General features: G+C 34.9%; 2 protein-coding genes across 5 annotated transcripts in view; both read right to left on the bottom strand.

Annotated features, from left to right (window-relative positions):
- LOC101901279 (autophagy-related protein 16) overlaps positions 1-20,742 on the bottom strand; it is a 342,937-nt gene that overhangs the window by 120,029 nt on the left and 202,166 nt on the right. The gene's annotated exons all lie outside the window — the stretch shown is intronic.
- LOC101901112 (lipase member H-B) lies at positions 10,291-12,130 on the bottom strand. Its single transcript, XM_005190928.4, has one exon. It carries the CDS (start codon positions 11,532-11,534, stop codon positions 10,515-10,517), a length of 1,020 nt encoding a protein of 339 aa, XP_005190985.2. The 5' UTR covers positions 11,535-12,130; the 3' UTR covers positions 10,291-10,514.

The raw sequence follows: 20,742 nt of genomic DNA, 5'->3' as shown, positions 1-20,742 counted from the left end.
TTCTTCTAAATGTTGGGTCACTTGGGAAATATATCATGAAAATATATAAAATCGGCCTAAACTACCATCAGGGCTAATTCCAAAAAGTTGACCGATAAATTAGAAGTTCTTGAATCTAAAAAATCATTCAAAGATTACATTCTGCTTATATATAACTAATCCCATATTGTGCTGGGGAGGGGGTAAGTTGTTTAATTTTACACGTTTTCGTTTCAGTCACTCTCCCGAAATCAAATTATATAAACCCGATCAGTATAAAGCAGACGGATCTGCCTGTTGAAATCAAGTCCATATCATTTTGTGTTGTGTCTAGAATAACTGAAACAGAAAATGATGTATATGAGATTCTAAACGTGGATCGATATTCCGTATTTTGCCGATTTAAGACGCATTATGCAAGAGGATTGAAAAATTTGCAGAAAATTGTATATATTGGTTCACGTTTGCATATGCAGTTTAAAAAGGAAATTATTCAAATATTGAATCCAGATACTTCCATTCAATGAATTATGGTATTGAATCAACATAGGCGCCGTAGTATGGGAAACCTATTTTTTCACGCTTCCGAGACCTGGACCAATGTATCCTAAGCATTAGTAATTCGTTGCACAGTAACATTAGGTATTAATATTTTAGCCTTCCCAAACCCTAGGTATGACATAGAGACATTAGAATCATTTTTATATGATTGTAATTCGGAAAATAATTACTAAGAGTGAGCATATTACCTTCCCTTTTTATACCTTCCACCATAGTATGGGGGGTATGTTAAGTTTGTCATTCCATATGTAACTTCTAGAAACATACATTTTAGACCCCACAAAGTATATATTCTTCATCGGCATAAAATTCTATATCGATGTCCGTCCGTCTGTCCCTGCGTGGAAATCGCTCTAGCTTCGGAACGAAATGAAGTAGCTTGATACAATTTTACTCAAATGTATATTATGTCTGCAGGACTTTTGGTATTGAACATGGGTTTTGGTACAGCCCCCATATAACGGTACTCCCGATATTCGGTACATTGATAATTTTAGCGACATTTAGCGGAATTGTTTCAAATTTAGTATTTGAACTTCGTAATGGATATTACAGTCTAAGACAGAAAATTGTCTGTGCAGGTACCACGTTTTGGTATAGCCCCAATATAATGGTACCTCCCTCGATTCCGTATTTTGATGATTTTATTTTTTATTTATTTATTTTTTTTATTGCTAAATTCGTTCCAAATGGTGGAGGTTATTCAAAGTTCGGCCCGGCCGAAATTACAGTTTTTTTTACTTGTTTATTAATATAAATTAATAGCTATTTTTTTAATAATATAAATCATATAGATCGCATACGACAAAAAATAAGATTTTAATCGGAAAGGTCACTTAAATTCGCACATTTTCTAAATAACTCTTCTTTTGAAATATTTAAAGCGCCAACTTTACAACTTTATTTGTTCCTTGGGCACTTCCTAATGTAGCCACTGTTTAACGTAGCTCTTTGATATGCAATTTTAATGCTATGCAGAGTGTTCCTATTTATAAACTGTAAAACGGTTCAAATCCTAAATCCTTTAAAAAGGATAACAGATTTTATTTTCTATCAATTGAAATTGTAAACGGTGGCACCTTCTTTCCTCCATTACAATAATTGCATTTATATTGAGAACCACTTTTCGGATTTAGTATGGAATTTCTTAAATAAATTGTCGGACGTAACCTGAATCAGTTGGTGGGTTAATGTTGACAAAACCAAACAACAAGAAACCACTTAACCGCCAACAACAACAGCAGAAACTGGTAACAAATATTCTGTTGTCATTTGTCTTTTAGCAAGGAACCAACCAGCAGCCAGTTGACGTTTTGCTTGATTTGTCGGCAGTTGTCGGTTGGACATTGCTTGAGTTTGGCATTAGGTTGCTGTTGTGGTTTCTTTAGTTGCAATCTTTTTTATTCATATTATTATTATTATTAAAGTATACCAGCGGTAGCTGCACAGAAATCTCAGGAGGCATAAGCTGCATATAAAGCTATATTAAATGCTTGTTTAGTTTTCATTTCCCAGCTTGTTCTCTCTCTCGCTCCGTCGAAGAATAAAACTTACAGCCACCGGTTGTGGCGGCTTATGTCCGATTATAACTGTGTTGTCATGTAAACGTTAACGAAAAAACGAAACGAACAACCGAACAACATTTAGGCTTCCTGACATAGTAGTCGTCCTCTGCTACTCGGCTCTAGAGACCAGAAGGGGGTCTCCCATTTGCCAAATGCATAACTCGACTCCACTAAATGTGTACGTGTGTGTGAGTGTGCGTTAAATATTTGCTTGAATGCCTGCTTTCAAACTGGCTGAGACATCACGGTTTCGGGTCCTCAAAGTCAACGATGTCGTTGTCTTTGGGATTTCATAGAAATTAGGCCAAACAATTTAATACGTACTCAATTGTGTGTGCCTATCCGTGTGTGTGTGTGTGTGCGCGCGCGCTAAGTAGTAGCAAGTATTTTTCTGCTTCACCAAATATGCAACAATCCAGTGTGGCAGCAGCAAAAACCACAACATCGCCAATGGATTTTGTAAGACACCATGAAATTGTTGCTTTGTCCGCTGGACTTAAATCCTATTTTATTGGCCACAGTAGCCTCTAAATTGAATGCGTTTATAACAATTCACTGGTTGGTTTTTTGCCGACTGTTTTAAATTGAATTGACTCGAACGGTTTCTTTGCGTGGTATTACTGCTGCCGGGTTTTGTGTTGGTGATGGCGGATAATTGTCAATAAAATATAAATTAACCAACATTTGCCCCCATCTCGAGAAAAGCTTTGCTTACAGAAGTGAAATCTCATTCCAATTGATTGAGAATCTTTTAAACTGATCGACAATCTGTAATCAATAGAGATTTATTTTAATCGGCCAAACATCAATTCTGGTTTTAATTAGAAAATTTCGAAACTGATTTACGCCTGACACATCCTGAAAATGACTACTACGTGGGAAAGAGGGAGAAAGGCGTTTATATGAATTTAAATTGAAAATAAAAATAAAAAATGTGTCTATACAGGGTGAGATGAAAAAACCGCAACCAATTTCACACTGCTGTCATTTCTAAGCCACTCGTTCGACAGCTGTTAAAATTATTCCAGTGACAGCCCATTATATTGTATACAAGCGTACAAAAGCATTTTGATAAGAATTTTCCAGAAAAAAAGTTATTCGTGATGGAATTCAAGCGTGATAGTGTGATTTCTTTATATTTGGCTGGAAAACCACAAGTGGCTATCGTTAGAGCACTCCAGCACTTAATTGTGAATAAATATTTTGTGACTCGTACCATCGTTCCTTACCGTGATACTGGTAGCGTAGCCCGACGTCAAAGAAGTGGACGGAAGAAAACAGCAACATCAGCAGAAATGCTTCGAAAAGTAAAGAAGCGACTTGATCGAAACCCGCCTTGCAGTGGCCGAAAAATGGCTCGTGATGTGAACATATCGCAATATTCCATTCGGTAAATATTGAAAAATAAGTTCGGGGTAAAGCCATTGAAATTCCAAAAAGTGCAAGGACTTACACCGCAACAGAAAGAAAATAGACTCAAAAGAGCTAACGAGTTGCTTCGCTTGGTCGAAAGTGGTGAGCTGCCGAATTTTGTTTTCTCCGATGAGAAAACATTCGTTGTTCAGCAGTTTGTAAACAAACAAAATTATCGTGTTTACTTGCCAAAGAGGTCAGCTGAAAATGTGCAACTTCGGTTGGCCATTAGAATTGCAGCGTCGGCCAAGATAATGGTGTAGGCCGCCATGACAGCCGATGGTCGCTCTCCGCTCGTATTAATCGACCGTGGTATCAGAATAAATGCCGAATATTATCACGAAAATATTCTGGAGATAGTATTAATGCCTTGGGCACGCAAACATTTTCGCCGCAGACCTTGGACATTCCAACAGGTCTCAGCACCATCGCACTCAGCACGCGCCACCCAAGAATGGTTACAAAATGAGGTTCCTCGCTTAATTTCCAGCGTACAATGCCCACAAAAATCTCCGGATACCAATCCGTTGGACTATTGTGTCTGCAGCATTTTGGAAAGCAAGGTTGGCACTAAAAAATACCAACGTGTCGATTACCTCAAGCAAGCGCTTCGCCGGGAATGGGCCAAAATTCCACAGAGCAACATTCGGGCAGCATGTGACGGTTTCATTGGCCACTTCGAACAAATCTAAACTTATTCTAAAATTCAATGCTATTTCCGAAATTTTTTGCTTTCATTCAATAAAATTTAAAATAAATATAAAAATTATGGTGTTTGAGTTTGTTGCAGCTTTTTTATCTTACCCTGTATATTCATGATCAGTATAAAATCCTACGATGTCCGTAAGTCTGTTGAATTCGCGGTACCGTCCACATTATTTGACGTAGAGCTTTTAAATTTGGCAAAAACGTTTGTATGTTGTCTAGGATGGTTGGTTAAGCCACATTTTCAATCGGATTTGCTTCAAATTCCTAAAATTTGAAATTTGAAGAAAATCCGATATAAAATGTGGCTTAAATCATCAAAATACCGAATATCCCAAGGTACTGGGTTATACGACAGGTGTCAATATACTCGTAGGTTTCGAATTTTCTATCACAGGCTATAGCATCCATTACGAACTTCAAATACCACATCTCAAATTGCACCTAAAATCGTCAAAATACCGAATATAGGGAGGTACTGATATATGGGGCCTATACGAAGACCTGGACCTGCATAGACAATTTTCTGTCACAGACTGTTGTTCCCATAACGAAAAATAAATACGTAATTCGAAACAATTCTGGTGAATAATGTCGCTAAAATCATCAAAATACCGAATATTGGGAGGTACCGTTATATGGGGGCTATACGAAGAAGTGGACCTGCATAGACAATTTTCTGTCTTAGGGTGTAGCATCTATTTCGAACTTTAAACACAAAATTTGAAACAATTCCGGTGAATAATGTCGCTAAAATCATCAAAATACCGAATATCGAGAGGTACCATTATATGGAGGCTATACGAAGACGTGGACTTGCACAGACAATTTTCTGTGTTAGGGTGTAGCATCCATTTTGAACTTCAAAAAACAAATTTGAAACAATTCCAGTGAATAATGTCGCTAAAATCATAAAATACCAAATATCGGGAGGTACCGTTATATGGGGGCTATATGAAAACGTGAACCTACATGGTCCTTTAAAAGCATTCTTCCATTCCAGATCCTTCAATTAAGTTTTAACGTTATTTTTACTTGTTCGTGTTAGTAACATCTTGTGCCACAGTAGGTGGGACTACAAATTTTAATATTGGTTGGTCTGTTCTGTAAAATTATTAACAATTCTAAAAAAATGATTTCTAACCATTGATGATCTATAAAGCGTGTTCTGTGAATAAAAAAACTTGAGGCAGGTTTTCCATCCACATATACCTGTAAAAGGTCTTCTATCCATGGATAATATATAATACGTCTTATATTTATAGGGGAAATGAAAAGGTCTACTGTGCATGAAAAACTATAGCAGACCTTATATGTACTAAATGTCTTCCATCCATAAAAAGGCTTATTATTTTTAAAATAAATGTAAAATGTCTCATATTCTTGACATAACGTATAAAAGACCTATAAAGGATCTTTTGTGTGTACAAAACTGTAACAGATCATATAACCAGAGAAAATTTCAAAAAGTCTTTTTCTAAAGATGATCTGTAAAAGTTTTTCTACCCATAGACGAATTGTAACAGGTCTTTTATTAAAAATAACTTTTCCTCTTTACAGAAGACTATCAAAAGGTCTTCCTCGAGAATGTCTTCAGTCTGTAGGCCTGCAAAGATTCAGAACATAATCTTCTATTTTCCCTTGCGCTAATTGTGTAAGCTATAAAATCACCAAAATACACGGACATCAAAAATTTTTTGCTACACTTCCATGATCGGACCATTTGGCTGCGCTACCAAAACACAAAAAAAGAGAACATACAACAACAAATTAATTTTCTCTGGCACATTAGAACATGAAAAATCAACTTTTTGGGGCGTTAAATTCAACACGGCAATAAACTCCTAGCTTTTAAAACCAACCTTAAATTTAGATAAAAATCGCTATAAATTAGTTAAAATGTAACAACAAAGCGGTGATGGTGGTCGTTGGCTGACCATCAGAAAAATGTTAACTGCAATGGAGAAATTGAAAAGTCTAACAAAAATAAGAAATAAAAATTACAACGAGAAAAAATAACTATTAAAGGCCTTTTAATGTACAGTAAGTGATTCATTAAATGCGATAAGAATTCCCATTTTCTTCAGCAAGGAAGCTGAAAATCTTCGAAAAAAAACAAAACTGGAATCAGAAACCTCAAAAAAAAAAAGTTGTCTACAAAACATATCAAATATTGGTTAAGTAGTGCCACAAGTGGTTCACTTGTTTTTTTTTCCGTGGAGTCTTGGCTTTTTCCTATTCTGCTGCAATAGTTTCACATGTCTTGGGAGTACACGCCTTCTTTGTCTGCTTAGGCTTAACTGAAAAAGTGCTGGTCAATGGACACTTCTAAGCCGAAACACCATTTGGGAAAAGGAAAAGAAAATATTTGTTATGGTTTCTCATCAAAAGATAAGAACCTCATTTTGTTGTTGTTTATCTTTATTTCTCTTTATTATATTGGCTGTTAATTGTTTTTTAGCCTATTTGTCTGTCATATCGCATTTGCAGCACTCGAACATTGAGATAAGTATCTGATACAAGTGGCTGTCAGAAAAAAAACTGTATTTGTTTACTTGTTATGAGAAATGAGGTCAATTTTTTTATTAAATCATCAAAAGAATGGGTTTCGGAGATATAAAAAACAGTTTCATGTATCAACAGATTTGAATATTTCTATGTTAATCTTATTAAGAAAACAACAAATTCATTACAAACAAAATTGACAATAGAAAGTATGCAAACTATCAATGTGAAAACAATAAAAACACTTTCGTTATAAGAAGTTTGCGTGGGATTTTAAATTGATGATTAATTGTTATAATAATAAAGTAATTAAATTTGAAAATTATTCATTGAACATAGAAAAGTTCAAATTCCCACAGATGTATTTTTTACAGCAGATCTTTATATCGTAAAAAAGTGACTTTTCTATAATTTTTTACATAAAATGTGTTTCTCTTCCTATAGAAAAACTTTAGATCTCATAGAAGATCCTTATTTGTCTTCTATTCTCCTCCTCCACCATAGTATGGAGGGTATATTAAATTTGTAACACCTCGAAATATACATTTTAGGCCCCCCAAAGTATATATATTCTTGATCAACATAAAATTCCAAGTCGATTTAGCAATGCCCTAACAATGTCTGTCAATAACGGCAATATTCGGTATTTTTAAGATTTTAATAGAATTTTTAACTAATTTTTTTTTTGGAAAATTGTCAAATTCGTTCCGAATGGTGGAGTGTATTTAACGTTATAGCTTTTTTACTTGTTCTATAGAACAATCATTACCTAAAACACAGTTTTTTTAAGAAGTTGTCTTTATACCAAAAACGTGGATTTTTTCTGAAGGACTTTCATTAGCTAAATCGTAAATTTTTAGGTGTGGTTCTTTTAAAGACATTTTTTTAAGGAATATCTTTACGTAAAAAAAATATATTTTTAAAAAAAGTTGTCTGAAGGACATTCTCTACCCAAAGCGACAATTAAAAAACAGAAATCCGAAGGACTTTCATTAACTGAAACGTAAATTTTCAAGCGACGATTTTCAAGAATTTATCTGAAGGACCATCATTAGCTGAAACATATTTTTAATCGTGGATTTTTTTAAGATTTTCGTCCATTTTTAAATAATTTCTCTGAAGGACTTTCAGAGCCACAAAACGTGGATTTTCAAATAATTTTTCTAGTGGACTTGCAGAGCCATAAACGCGAATTTTTAAATAAACTTTCTTAAGGACTTTAGAGCTATAAATGTGGATCTTAAAACAATTTTCCTTCAGAGCCATAAACGTTAATTTTTAAATAATTTTTCTTAGGGCCTTTCAGAGCCACTAACGCGGATTTTGAAATAATTTTTCTAAAGGACTTTTAAAACCGTAAACGTTGATTTTAAATAATTTTTCTTAAGGCCTTTCAGAGCCACCAAAGTGGATTTTTAAATAATTGTTTCTAAAGAACTTTGAGAGCAATAAACGTTGATTTTAAAACAGTTTCTCTCAAGGACTTTCAGAGCCATATACTTGAATATTCAAATAGTTTCTCTAAACGATTGTCGGGACAATAAACGTGGATTTATAAATAGTTTCTCTAAAGGAGCAGTAAACGTGGATTTTCCAATAGTTTTTCTAAAGGACTTTCGGAGCCACAAACGTGGATTTTCAAATAGTTTTTCTAAAGGACTTTCGGAGCCATAAACGTGGATTTTCAAATAGCTTTTCTAAAGGACCTTCGGAGCACTGAACGTGGATTTTCAAATAGCTTTTCTAAAGGACCTTCGGAGCACTGAACGTGGATTTTAAATAATTTTTCTTAATGACTTTCAAAGCCATAAACGCGGATTTTTAAATAATTTTTCTTAATGACTTTCAAAGCCATAAACGCGGATTTTTAAATAATATGTCTTACGAACTTTCAGGGATTGTTTAATATTTTTTCTAAAGGACTTTCAAAGCCATAAACGTGAAATCTCAAACAATTTTTCTTCCGAACTTTCAGAGCCATAAACGTGGATTCTTAAATAATTGTTCTGTCATAACGCTTTTAGAGCTCTCTCTATCTCTCTTTCTCCTAAATTGCGAAATTCTAATATTTCTACAAACACTAAAATTAGCCTGAGGATGAAATTTGACGATTCATCCTTTCTGCTACCTCCCCAAACATAGTCAAAATTTGCAAATGAATCCGATTTAGTTGAAACATGGTATACCTTATATTTGTATAGAACTTAGAAGCCCGGTCCCTTCTGGTATCTCTCCAACAAAGGGTACAATTTTTAAACAACTTTGAGACGAACGGAGCTATGGGGTCCAAACTTTACACATTGTTGCATTTTTTGTCCCAGTAAGGCCGAGTGCTATAACGAAGTTTATTTCAGATCTATCCAGCCATGTCATAAATTTAGTTTGTCTATTGATGAGCGTTTGAGAGTCGGACCAGAATTTACACATACTGATCAAAATCCAATTCTTCGTGGATCTCCTGGCATATTTTTGGAATGTCCTTAATAAAATCGAAACAATCATTCAAACGCAAAATATTTAAGGCTGGACTTTCTACTTAAAATCCTTAGGTGTCAAGGAACGCTTTTTATACAAAAGTTTAATATATAATCTGCCAATGAAACGGACATAGAACATATTTTTCCATTCCAAATTTATAAATTTTGGCCGATAAGTTATGAATCAATTAGCGCTCTAACCAAATTATTCTTCAAAATTTTCGCTTATTCCTTTTGTTAAAAATTTTGAGTTTGTTTATATTTTACTAATTTTTTAACTAAATTATTTTACTTTTCCTTTCTCCTTTCAGGTATGCATCATAGGAGTCTCATGGTAACTTCTATTGCTGATAGTAAATTTATATATCTTTTTTAATAAATAATTTCAAATTTCGAGGTATATTGTAAAAATTGTTCAAAACAATTCGAAATTTAGCCAACATATTTATATTTTATAATGAAATTACTCATAAAAATTGTGATTAGATAGTAACTTCAAAGCGTCATGACCTAAGCGGAATGGATTAGATTACGCTAATAAGAAAGCGAAAGACATTGATAAGACTTTAATTTAGACATAAGTTCGAACAAATTGAAAGATAGGAAAAGTAAATGGATGATATCATGCATATTTACAGATAAAAAGATGGTCGAATATAAAAGTCCAAAGTGTTTAAAGTGTTACATTGAAGTCTTTTAGATATATCTCTCAGTTACTCGAAGAGAGCCAAATCTCAGAAAATTCGGTTATCCATTGACATTTTACATCCATTCTATATCTATATAGAAAATTATAGTCAAAGAGGTCACCAGATATAAGTGCTAGTTACAAGAATTAAGATATTTGAGTGCTTCATAAACTCAATATAATGTTTTTTTTGATTTCTTTTTTATTTCTGTCAAACTCCAAATAACTCATTGAGTTTTACAAATATCAACATTAAAATTTGGTAGAAATCGAATCGGATATTAATTTATTATTCGAAAAACAGAAATTGCAACTCAACAAATTATTTTGTCTTTTTTTTTTTGTGTCATTCTTTGAATAAATTAGCGGTTTGTAGTTTTCAAAGTTTTGGAGGAAATTTTAATTCATTTCATTTCATTTTTAGCCTTAGCTTTTTTTATTAAAATATAAAAGTAAAACATTAGATTACATGAGCTGAGCTGTTCATAAATAAAAAACTATGCTTATTTACAAAAACATTTCAAAAATTAATATAAACTCATTTCTAAAATAAAAAACTATTAACAAATTCGTAATGTTCTATATACACAAATTTCGTAAAAACAAAAGCACATTAAAAAACTATGTGGCCAAATCATCTTCGACATACAGATAACCCGGCAGATCCTTCGGTTCAATATAGTATGTACCCTGGACACCGCGGGCATAAGGCTTCGAGCCATTCGTTTGCAGGAAATAATCACCGGATATGTTTGTGGGACAATCGTGACCCATGACAACATGTTCCCTGTCATCATTGATGAGTTTGCCAACCTTAAAGTCAGACCAGTCTTTGGCTTTAACACAGTTAAATTTCACCGGGTATTCATTGGCTACACTTTCGGCCCAAAACCACCAGGAACGACGATGACTGGATAAATCATTGTCGCTTAACATGCGATAATTCCTCTTGGGACAGCCGGGTTGAAGAGTTTTCCCAGCATTTGGCCAAAAATCAGCTGTGCCGGTACTAAACGGAGCCCCATATAGCCAGGCATCGGTGTGTATGACATCAACAAATTCCGCATCGTGGCGGCTCAAGTGTTTGGCCATGCCCACTGTCATGTAGAACAAGGGGAATGCCGGATCCAGGGCGGAGACTCTTTTTAATTTTTTGGTCTTCTTACTGCGTGCATAGATCTCCCGGCCAATAATTCCAGCCATTTGACCGCCCAGCGAATGACCAACTATATGGAACTTTTCAATATCCAAGCCATTATCGAATTGTTGCAGCAAAATTTTTGCCAATACCGGACCCAGCTGCTTGGCATTTACCACAGCATCAAAGGCATAATTGCCATCGGCCAGCTCACCCCAGTCCAAAACAATGAGATTGGTGTCCGTTCGCTTCATGTAGGCATCCACAATGACATGGATACTTTCCACATCCACATTTTCCAAATAGCCATGTAAATAGAGGACGGTGTTTTTCGATTTATCAAATTTTTCATCATTCAAAATTGTTTGAAAATCTTCCAAATCATAGATGGCACTGTCCACATAGGTCGGTCCATAGTAATGGATGAACTTTGCACTGTGTAAATCTGCGGGGGCTTTACGTAAACCCAATAGCAGGCGAGATTTATTTTTGACAGCTTTCATGTCTTGTTTTAGATTTTTAACTTAGGCGAAGAGATTGTTGTTTTTGTAGGGCTTTCGTTTCGTTACGCGTCGAAGTTCTTCATTTACTGCTGGACGTTTTTCAAGTGACGTTGACAATTCATTTGCTTGCGGGCAATTATGCAAAACAAATCATAAAAATATTGATAAACCAGAGAAGATTTTCAAGTCCAAAGATTAGTTATTAAGCACGCACACATGCACAGCAGTTGTGTCAATTTTGTTCGTCTATTATCTTCTCCGGCATATGGGCCTACACGTTCCTAATATTTTTAATATTCGAAATAATCAGTAGCAGAGTCTCTCAAATAATTTAGTCTGTTCAGGTGGCGATCATCTCACAACAACATCAACACACAATCCACTAAATGGGAAACTATTGTACATTTAATTGCAGCTAAGTAAAGTGGCGGAATAAAGATACTCAATTAGATAATTCAGATGACAATACACGTCGCTTTCGGTAGTTGAGTGTCTGTTTATTTTTATTTGTAAACAGAATAGCAACAACAAATTGAACAACCAACCGACCGGACCGTACGCTATTGTTGTTCACAAAAGACTGGCGGTGTGTGTTTGGCATTATCTATTCAAAAAATATTTCATTGGTTTCTCTCTCCCTCTCCACAGTCAATAGTACGCTGTTGTTGCTCTTTTTTGGGGGCTCAGAGTAGTGTCGAAAAAACGGGGGTATGTTTGTTTGTGCAATTATTTTCAGAGTACGTTTTTCATATTTCGTCACAATCTTTAAAACAACAAAAATACATTTTAAACAAAAACAATGAGATCGACAAGGGTGTTGTGGGCAAGGGGTGGAAAGACCAAGATCAGTTGTTGTCACCACATGCCTACAAAAACACATGATGTTTGTATACGGGGTATGTTCAGTGGATGTTTCTTGCTCTCACAACCATTGTGTTACTTTTGCTTCCATATCTCTCTCACGTCATGTTTTTTATATTTCATTATTTATTACTTTTTGAGAGCGAACATCAATGATCAACAAACAATAAAGAATTTTGCCTCACATATTGTCTACCAAAACAATATTAAACAGATTGTAAATGTTTGTTGTTATCGGTCAAGGGTGACAAGTCGGGGCGCTATACTCAGCAGTGGTAGTCGTTTAATAAAAATGAAATATTTAGATATTTATAAAGAATAAAGAGTACACGAAGACATGGATCTTTATATCTAGGAACTTAATTCATCACCTGCATTAAAGTAATAACAAGTATAAAAGCAACTAGGTTCTGACGGGCCGAACTTTTGCATACCCCCTACCATTTGGAAGAAACTTGAGAATTTTCAAAAAAAAAGTTCGTCGAAAAATAACGCTCAAATGAAAACCGTTATATGGGTGCTATACGAAGTCGTGGTCCTGCATAAGTAATATGTGTCATAGGCTGTAGTAACGGTTCCGAATTTTATATAAGAAATTCGAAACAATTCCAGTGAATAATGTCGCAAAAATCATGAAAATACCGAATATCTGGGGGTACCGTTATATGGGCGCTATACTAAAACGTGGACCTATTTAGACAGTTCTCTTCCAAGGGGTAACGTACTCGGAAGGATCCGGGGAAGACAATTCCATTGAAAAATTTGGCTGAAATCACTAAAATATCGAATATTGGGGGTACCTTTATATGGGGCCTATACGATATCACAGACCTACGCAGACAATTCTCTTCTAGGGGATAAAGTACTCACAAGGAACTCCTTGTGTGAATTTTCAGTTTAATATTGAGCTTATTCCAGAGATCTTCTGCCACAAAACACAGAACCTAATATAAACTCTAATTTTAAACACTTTCCCACAAAAATGTGGCTAAAATCATCAGAATACCGAAGATCGGGAAGTATCTTTACTAGGGGGCCTATAGCAAAACATAAAGCCATGTAGGAAATGATCTGCCACAGGTGGTAGAACTCATTACAAACTATAAATACAGAATTTTAAATAATTTCGTTTGAAAATGTAGTTTAAATCGTCTAAATAATGAAGGTTATATTAAGGCTATAAAAAAACGTGGATCTATAAACAATGTAACCACAGTAGGTAGACCCCGTTACAAACTGTAATTGTGTAAATGTAATTTAAATTTTCAAAACCCGAATACCGGGAGGTACTATTTTATTGTATACTAACTTAACCTGTCTACGGACAAAATACATATGTGTTTAAAAAACAGCAAAAAAAAATTCAGACTGCTGTCAGTTCTAAGCCACTCGTCGGAAGCTGTTAAAATTATTCCAGTGAATAATTGCTTACAAGCGTACAAAAGCATTTTGGTGAGTATTTTCCAGAAAAAATTATTCGTGATGGAATTCATGATAGTGTGATTTTTTTATATTTGTCTGGAAAACCACAAGTGACTATCGTTAGAGCACTCCAGCATTTAAATGTGCATGAATCCTCTGTGTGTCGTATCATCGCTCGTTACCGTGATACTGGTAGCGTAGCCCGACGTCAAGGAAATGGACGGAAGAAAACAGAAACATCAGTAGAAATGGTTCGAAATGTAAAAAAACGACTTGATCGAATCCCGCGTCGCAGTGGCCGAAAAATAGCTCGTGAGCTAAACATATCGCAATATTCCATTCGGCAAATATTGAAAAATAAGCTCGGGGTAAAGCCATTGAAATTGCAAAAAGTGCAAGAACTTACACCGCAACAGAAAGAAAATAGACTCAACAGAGCTAAAGAGTTGTTTCGCTGGTCAAAAGTGGCGAACTGCCGAATTTTGTTTTCTCCGATGAGAAAACATTCGTTGTCCAGCAGCTTGTAAACAAACAAAATTATCGTGTTTACTTGCCAAAGAGGTCAGCTGTAAATGTGCACCTTCGGTTGGCCACTAGAACTCAAGCGCCGGCCATGATGATGGTTGGGACGCCATAACAGCCGATGGTCGCTCTCCGCTCGTATTAATCGACCGTGGCATCAGAATAAATGCCGAATATTATCGCGAAAATATTCTGGAGGATGTATTGAAGCCTTGGGCACGCAAACATTTTGGCCGCAGACCTTGGACATTCCAACAGGACTTAGCACCATCGCACTCAGCACGCGCCACTCAAGAATGGTTACAAAATGAGGTTCCTCGCTTCATTTCCAGCGCACAATGGCCACCAAAATCTCCGAATACCAATCCGTTGGACCATTGTGTCTGTAGTATTTTGGAAAGCAAGGTTGGTACTCAAAAATACCAAAGTGTCGATCACCTCAAGCAAGCGCTTCGCCGGGAATGGGCCAAAATACCGCAAAGCAACATTCAAGCAGCGTGTGACCGTTTGAAGGCCATAATTCGTGCCAAGGATGACCAATTCGAACAAATCTAAACTTATTCAATAAAATTAAAAAAAAAAATGTAAAAAATATTGCGTTTTACTTTCTTGCAGTTTTTTTATCTCACCCTGTATATAATGCCCTAAAACATAGTGTTGCGGGGTGTAGAAAAACTTTAGAAAATGTACAATACAAAGTTGAAAGTCAAATTGAGAAAATTGCATGCGATAAAAATATGAAAAATATTGAAAAAAAAAAAAAAAACAAAAAATATTTACTTTAACATTAACATTTCTGCAAAAACAATTGCAATTGTTTTCAATATGGCTACGGTAGCATGCAAATAAATAATAATCACACTCCATCTGATATTTTCATTAACTCATTACTTTATGCTCCAATAACTTTTATATTATATAACAAATAAACAATATTGCTTCCATTAAATGCTTTGCTTACGCAATAAAATTGAATTTCCACATTTCCAGTAGCGGGGGAAACAATTCCATTAGTTTTTTTTTTCGCTAAGAGACAAAATGGAAATATACAGCAAACTCAAGTCTTCTTCTTCTTCAAAAAAATACAACTATGATAAATAAGTATTCTCAATTAAAAATGAAAAACCAACACCAACACTACTTCTAGTTTTGTTGTGCGCCGATTGATCAGAGTCTGATGCACAGACAACGTTTTGTCGTTACGTGTTTTTTTGGGACCTTGCACGATACGAGTATGTTCACCATCACTGATTTTGTATTTGCTAAATTTTATGCAATCCCAACAAAGCAAACAACCAACCGGTGGACTAACTAGGCAACTCATCTACTCTGTACTAGCTCGAACCAAACGATCGATTGCTCTCTGTCAATCATTGCGACAGCAACAGTTTTTGCAATTTAATTTAGTTTAATTTACGGTCAATTCATTCTTTTTTGTTTCTTTTTCGTTTTGAAATAGAAACGAAATCAAAACATAAACTCAAGACAACTCAAGTACTGCAAGTGGTTCCGAATCAATTGAATATGTAAACACAGTGGGTTTGGAAAGAGGGGTTAGAAGAACACTGGCAACCAGCCAGAAAAAACAATGAAGTCGCTTCAATTAAATTCATTCATTAATGAATGGTATGCAGAATGTGGAATAATGGGGTGGAGTGGAATACCATCTACTAAGTAAAAAATTAAATATTGTACATAAATATATATAAACCAGTAAAGAAAGTCTTAAAGTCGGGCGGGGTCGACTTTATGATACCCTACAGCACTTTGCTAATTTAGTAGAGCTCCGCATAACAATTAAAAGTTTTTATGGGAGAATTCAATCATACGCGCTATGATTATAATTATAATTTAAAATTCAAAGGACTAAATATGCCGAAGCATATATTGCATTGCCCATTTGGTGCACAATTAATTTGAAATCGGATAAAAATATATATGGAAGCTATATCCAAATCGGAACTGATCTCGATAAAATTTGGCAAAGATATTTCTGAGCTGTATTTGATATATTTCCCTAAATATCGTTGTTACAGAGTGCATATTACCGCTGTGGGTAACAAATATAACAAATCGGATAAACAATATATATATGGGAGCTGTTGCTATATCTGAACCAATCTTTACCAAATTTGACATACTAGCTTCGAGACTCAATTCGGTCGCAAGTGCCAAATTTCAACGCATTTGGGCAAACATTAGACGTTTGATGTACAATCAAAGGTAAATCGGACGAAGTTATATATGGGAGCTATATCCAAAACTGAACCGATCTTGATAAAATTTAGCAAAAGTATTTCTGAGCTGCATTTGATATATTTCCCCAAAATATTGTTGTTACAGAGTACATATTACGGCTGCGGAGGACAAAAGTAACAAATCGGATGAACAATATATATGGGAGCGATATCTGAACCGATGTCGATCAAATTTGTCATACTTATTTTCAGGTCCAATCTGATCGTACGTGCAAAATTCCATACTATTCGGACTGATATTACACGTTTGGTGCACAATAAAAGGCAAATCGGACGAAGATATATATGGGAGCTATATCTAAATTTTGACCGATTATCTCCAATTTCAATAGGGTTCGTCCTTGGGCCAAACAAATGATTTGTGCAAAATTTCATCTGGATAGGGCAATAAATGCGATCTGTACTTTGTTTACAAAAATACATGGACACATGGACGGGCGGACATGCATAAGTCGATCTCAGAATGTGATTCTATGCAGATCATCAAAAGGAACTATGGGTTTATCTTGTTTCCTTTTGCCTGTTACAAACAAATGCACAAAGACATAATACCCTGACCACCTTGTGGTGTAGGGTATAATATAAACAATAGGAAAAAATCCAAATTTTATATTGTTATAATACATTGGAAAGAAGTTTACCAGAAACAATTGAAAGAAGTTGTAGTGTTAATTAATCAGGAAATATACTTTAATCTTATCTTAAGAGCTCTTTGAATAAGTGTCAATAAATAGGGTGTCTGGTGCCACGAGTTTGTGCAATTCACCAACTAGTGTATCATAAATTTAATTATTTTTTCTTTGAGTGGATTAGATATGCCAGCATATCAAAAGTATGCAGACATTATTGGAAAAGAAAAGAAGAATACTTTATGGACGATAAATAGTTCTGCCAACAGACGTACACCCTCAGCCAATGTTCGATTATTTAAATACATTTTGACTTCTGTTATGATTATTCAAACTGTTTACCCTCTATGGAGTGGGTTCTGAAGGAATGGACCAATATTGTCCATTTCGTATCGGGCCTAAATAAAAACGATATAAATATTGCGACGTGCCAGGTTTGGACTAAATTGCGTAATTCCTTCACTTTAAATGAGATGTGTGATAATTTTTAGAAAATGTTAACATGTGCGTGAGGTACCAGATATAGCCGACCGAAGTATTCCACATAAAAATACTGGTATGGGCAAAATGACAAGAAAATCGAACATTTATATCCAATTTATGGGAAATCATAAATTCTATATTCGTCTCAGGTTTCTAGTTGAGAGAAATATTTAGATATAGCTAGTTGTAAAGAATCGCTGACTTGTATCACAAATTATGACAGATAAAAGTATTAAAAATTGTGGCCCTTTGTGAGTGAAGTACCATAAGGGGTTCGCAGATATATATCATTTTTAAGCAAGATCTGTTGCGTTATCAAAAATGTTTGGATTTGTGATTCGATTCCTATTTCACTTTCTATGAGCGTTTTTCAAAATCTTGTACCCTATGTGGGGCAGATAGCAAAATATATGGCCCATCTTTATAACAGATCTTGGGTTTATGGAAATATTGAGATGTACCAAGTGTGGAATGGAATCGGATGTTAATTCGCTTTTTTGTTTTTAATTCTTTTGGATATCCAAAATTTTGAAACTTTGTGAGGGAGGCCGCAGAAGAAGTGGGCCGATATATTCCGTCTTCACAACAGATTTTGTGTTAGCAGAAGTAATGGAATAAATGAATGTAAGAGAATCTGATGCTTATTTCGGATTTTATAAACGTTTTGGTTATTCAAAACGTTGACCCTTTGTGGGGGAGCTACCCCAGAAGGAATGGTCCGATCTATGCCGTTTTTATAACAGATCTGTGTTGATAGAAATACTTAGATGAGCCAAGTCTGAATGGAATCGGATGTTAATTTCGCGTTTTATGAGCTTCATGAATATTCAAAATTTCGAGGATAATAAGGGAGGACAATAATTATTGGGATGTGTGAAATTTGAAGACAATCGGATTCTTACATCATATTTTATATGAGTTGTAATTATTTAAAATTTTGACCTTTGCGGTGGAGGTAGTTGATAGAGTTTACCGATATTGTTCATTTTCACACCTGAGCTAGCACCGACGCAAACATTAGGATTTGCAAAGTTGGAGCAAAATCGGATTATCGTGTCTTCTTCTGTGCAGAAAAAATATTTGTGGAAAATTTCGACCTTTTGTGGTGGAAGTAGCAGAAGGAGTAAACCGATATATTCCATCTTAACGCCAGACCTTGAGTTAACAAAAATATTGGGATATGTAATATTTGAAGACAATCGGACTCACATTTCACATTTTTTAAGAATTATTATTCAAAACTTCGACCCTTTGTGTGAGACGTACTTATTGTAGTGGACCGATATTGTCCATTTTCGCACCTCACCCAGCACTGACTCAAATATTAGAATTTGCAAAGTTGGAGCAAAATCGGATTATCGTATCTGCAGAAAATATATTTTTTGAAAAAAATATGCCGTTAAATGTTGGAATAGAGACGGAATTCTGAAATTTGGTATCGAACTCACTGGTGGTGTCTTCGACCTTTTATGGGGGAGGTACTAGAAGGAATCAACCGATATTGCCCATTTCCGAACTCGATCTAAGTACTGAACGTAAGAAAGGTGCAAAATGCACCACAAGATGTGCCGTTAAATGTTGGGATAGAGACGGAATTCTGAATTTTGGTTTCGAACTCACTGGTAGTGTTATGGGACATGCATAAAATAAATGTAGGAAAATAATAACAATAAATTTGGGATTCGGTCTTAGGATGGAGCGGAATTCTGAAATTTGATATGAAGGCCACTGTTGGTATATAGTTTTGATAGAAGGAGGTGGATTTGGAAATGCGTACTATGATTTTTCGAAAAGTACTGAATAGTACTAAATTTGCGTTGAGTGAATGGATTGATCTTGAATCCTGAAATTCGATGATATTTGAATTTTAAACAAATTGCGCAATGAACTTGTGGAAAGAAACTAAATTTTAAAGGTGGTCTTTTCGCTGAGGAATTAGCGGACACTTGCTAGTATACGAAATAGTGGGATTTTAACAATTTGTTTTTTAAAATCTTCAAAAAAATGTGTTATGAATTTTTAGTATATCGATTCCTAACCCTATCCTTACAATAGATTCCTTACCCTGATAAATAAAAATTAGGTCAAAGCTTTTCAATTATATTTAATCTGGAACAGGGTTTTATGGTTGTGGACCTATATTAACATTTTTTTGCAAGAACATCACACACTCATTAAGAGCACCAAATGTCCACGTTGGTAATCGGTATTTTGATGATTTTTGCGACATTATTCACCGGAATCGTACCAAATTTCGTATAGGAAGATCTTAATGGGTACTACAACTTATGGCAGAAACGGTCGACGTCTTGGAATAGCCCCCATACTACGGTACCTCCCGATGTTCGGTATTTTCATGATTTAAGCGACATTATTTACCGGATTTATTTCGATTTCGTATTTGAAGTTTGTAATGGGTACTACAGCCAATGACAAATATTTTTGTATGCTGGTCCACGTCTTAGCATAGCCCCCATATAATAGAACCTCCCTTTTATTGGTATTTTAATGATTTAAGCTTCATTATTCACCGTTTTTCAAGTTTCGCATTTGAATATTGTAATGGCTTATGACAAAAGTTTCCTATCCAGGTCCACGTCGTCGTGTAGACCCTAATATAACGGCTACACTCGTTATTTTTAAGATTTTAATCGAATTTTTAACGGATTTTATTTTTATTTTGTTTTTAAATTACCAAATTTGTTCCAAATGGTGGAGGGATTTAAAGTTCGGCCTGACCTTACCTTTCCTTTCCGTAAGCCAATAAAATGTGGGATAGTATTCTATAAATTCTAATATTTGACCTTTTTGCCGTTTATTGGTATTTAATTTACGAAAAACTGCTATCAACACGTACCAGTTTGGGTTTTCTGTAAAAACGAAATGCAGTTTCATTTTCTGCCGAAGAGATCCCAGAAATTAAAATTGTAACAAAATAGAAAAATTATTGTAGGCTTTAATAAAGATGATAAAAAAACGGCGGAAGGAGAACAAAAATATGAAATAAAAAAAAAACTCATTAAAAAAATCATC

Source organism: Musca domestica, unplaced genomic scaffold (assembly GCF_030504385.1).
Source record: "Musca domestica strain aabys unplaced genomic scaffold, Musca_domestica.polishedcontigs.V.1.1 1, whole genome shotgun sequence".
NCBI lineage: Eukaryota > Metazoa > Arthropoda > Insecta > Diptera > Muscidae > Musca > Musca domestica.
Note: the sequence above shows the minus strand (reverse complement) of the source record. Positions and strands in the feature narration are given on the sequence as shown.